The 3,059-nt window shown below is 39.0% G+C and overlaps 1 protein-coding gene across 1 annotated transcript in view; it reads right to left on the bottom strand.

The window, feature by feature from the left end:
- The window catches only part of Ndnf (neuron-derived neurotrophic factor), a 7,668-nt gene extending 6,161 nt beyond the window's left edge, over positions 1-1,507 (bottom strand). The window contains exon 1 of the mRNA XM_013022117.1: positions 1,279-1,507. Coding sequence (XP_012877571.1) covers positions 1,279-1,507 — 229 coding nt within the window. The remainder of the gene's footprint in view (positions 1-1,278) is intronic.
- Between the last annotated feature and the right edge of the window lie 1,552 nt (positions 1,508-3,059).

Below are 3,059 nucleotides of genomic sequence, written 5' to 3'. Positions count from 1 at the left end.
AAAAAGCTGGAAGTGGTGCTGTGGCTCAAGTGGTAGAGCGCTAGCCTTGAGCTGAAGAGCTGAAGGACAGTGCCCAGGCGCAGAGTTCAGGCCCCACGACCGGACCCAAAAACAAACAAACAAAAAAACTAATCATAACATCCATTTCAATGAACCAAAGGCTGATGCTGCTGGGGCACAAAGTGGAAGGAGTTTAAGACACAGCCTTCAGCCACTACTGTTCACTGTTTGCTGAACAGACAGCTATGGATCTTTGGAATTGTATGACTAATGGCGTAAGGAAGTCTGTCTCTTAGAATGCCAATGAGTCTCAGGTTCAAAGGAGAAATTGTTTCTGAAATATAGCTCTCCAATGATTAACAATGAAAGGTAGAGAGGGGTCACAGAATAGAAAATTAAGTAATTTTATGTATAATTGTTTTAGCATATGATATATTATCTGTATATGGTATGTATCACATATATGATATATAACATCATATATCATATGTATTATATATGACATCATATATATTATATATAGGTAATATATATATAGGTAATATATATATTATATATAGGTAATATATATATAGGTAATATATATAATATATATGATGTCATATATCATGTTATATATCCAATTATATATGTATGATATGTTATATGTGTGACATATATGAGATATATGACAATATGATATATATCCTATTATATGTAAAAAGATATATATCATAGGTATAACATATCTATATATCTGTTATATAGATGTATCATACATTATATATCATATATAATATGTGTCAAATATGTGATAAATCACTTATGATCTATGTGATACAAACACATATAATATATATAAAAGCTATATCTCTGAAATACCTAGAAATATTATGTGAACTTATTAATTTGCTCATGCTGGAATAAAAGAAATGAATGGTATCAGTTTTATCACTGGAATGATTCTCTTAAAATCTAGCTGTATTTGTTAAATAATATTTTTCTTAAACAATGTAAACCCTTAAAACATCACGTGTATTCAAATAATTTCATTTTAACCCTGGTGACCTTAGATGTGTCCTATAGTCCTAAAAATAAAAAAGCAATAATTCTGGAATGCAAGAAATGTAGGGATGGCCGCTTCCACTCCAAAGGAAATTACAGTAGGAGAACAGACAGACTTCATTTAAGATCAGACGCATCATTGCCATTTTCTGTCCCTTACTTAAAGCAAAGAGGAAATGCTCTCCATCCGTGGCTTTTCAGATTATCGAATCTACCTCTGAAAGGTGGCCTTGCTTTGTTTCTTGAGTGATACAGACAGTCCACAGGGAGAATACCTTTTAGGTGTGTCTCGAAAGAGGTAACTGCCAATTTCCGCTCCATCCGGAATGACAGAGGAGTCATGGAAAAATGCCTTGTCCCGGATCTGCATCTGGAAGAGCTCCTCATCTCGCGTTGGAAGCTTTTGAGTTCTTGAGCTGAGCGGTACCAGCAGCCACAGCAGCCCCCAGTGGAGCAGTGCCATCCTGTCAACGAGAAGCCACACTGACATGAGTGCTGCAGGTGGACAGTGCTGCAGGTGAGAAATGTGCTAACGTGTTCAGTGATGCTTTGGATTTGGGCAGAAACTTGGAGACTTTTTTGTGTCTAAAATTGTTTAATGTTGGGCTGGGAATGTGGCTTAGCGGTAGAGTGCTTGCCTAGCATGCATGAAGCCCTGGGATCGATTCCCCAGTACCACATAAATAGAGAACGCTGGAAGTGGTGCTGTGGCTCAAGTGGTAGAGTGCTAGTTTTGAGCAAAAGAAGCTCAGGGAAAACACCCAGACCCTGAGTTCAAGCCCCAGGACAGGCAAAAAAAAATTGTTATTATAAAGGTGATATACAGCCGGGCACTGGTGGCTCACACCAGGAAAGTCCATGAGACTCTTATCTCCAATGAACCACCAGAAAACTAGAAGTGGTGCTGTAGCTCAAGTGGAAGAGCACTTGCCTTGAGCTGAAGAGCTGAGGGACGTGCTCAGGCCCAGAGTTCAAGCCCCATGACTGACAAAAAATAAACCAAAATAAAAAAAGTTGATATACAGAGGAGTTACAGTTACGTAAGTCAGGTAAAGAGTATGTTTCTTTTTTGGACAATGTCACCCCTTCCCTCACTCTCTCCTAGTTTTTCCCTCCCATTTCCACGCACAAGTTGTAGAGTTCATTTTTCACATAGTGTCCAGTGAGGACCACTGCTGCATTTGTTCCCCCTTTGTCCCTCCGTTTCTGCGCCCCCTTACTCTCTCGAAGACAAATAAATGAAGAAACAAGACAAAAAGAAAAGGAAAACAGCAACGAAGAAAAAAAACTCTTCTTACCATTTCCTAGCGTTCATTTCAAAAAATATTTTGTATGAGAGGCACATACGCATTCCCCCTTCTAAGAGTAGCCTCCTCAAGACAATTTTATCTTTCATACAAACACATAAACTTGAGGTAACTCTTGTGTGTGTGTGTGTGTGTGTTCAAATATTTCATGATGCTGAGAATAAATTAACCAGGATTTCAGCTATTAAAAACACTGTGAAACAAAAGGAATTTGAACATGTTAACGTGCCTGGGCACTCAGACAGAGAATTCACACTTTGTTATGGCACAAACCAGTACAATCACTGTGGAAAATGTTTTCTAACAATGTCTCAAAGCTTGACCTGCAGTGATCTCTGAGGGTCAGTCTCTTGCACAGTTATAAAAGGTTTGCAAGAGTTTGATCAGAACCAGAATCATCCCTCAGCAGTGAGTTTACTAAATGCTAGTTGAGAGTAAAACTACTACTTACAATGTAAGTCACAAGGACCCATCCAAAGACAGGAAATTACTGCAAGTGAAAAAAATGTTCTTTAAAATTAAAGATTATTATTTTTGGGGGGGGTCCGGTCGTGAGGCCTGAACTCTGGGCCTGGGCACTGTCCCTCAGCTTTTTAGCTCAAGGCTAGCTCTCTACCACTTGAGCCACAGCGCCACTTCCGGCTTTTTTCTTTTTGCTTATGTGGTGCTGAGGAATCGAACCCAGGGCCTCATGCATGCAAGGCAAGC

Source organism: Dipodomys ordii, unplaced genomic scaffold, assembly GCF_000151885.1.
Source record: "Dipodomys ordii isolate 6190 unplaced genomic scaffold, Dord_2.0 Scaffold60, whole genome shotgun sequence".
NCBI lineage: Eukaryota > Metazoa > Chordata > Mammalia > Rodentia > Heteromyidae > Dipodomys > Dipodomys ordii.
This window is presented reverse-complemented; position numbering and strand designations above follow the sequence as displayed.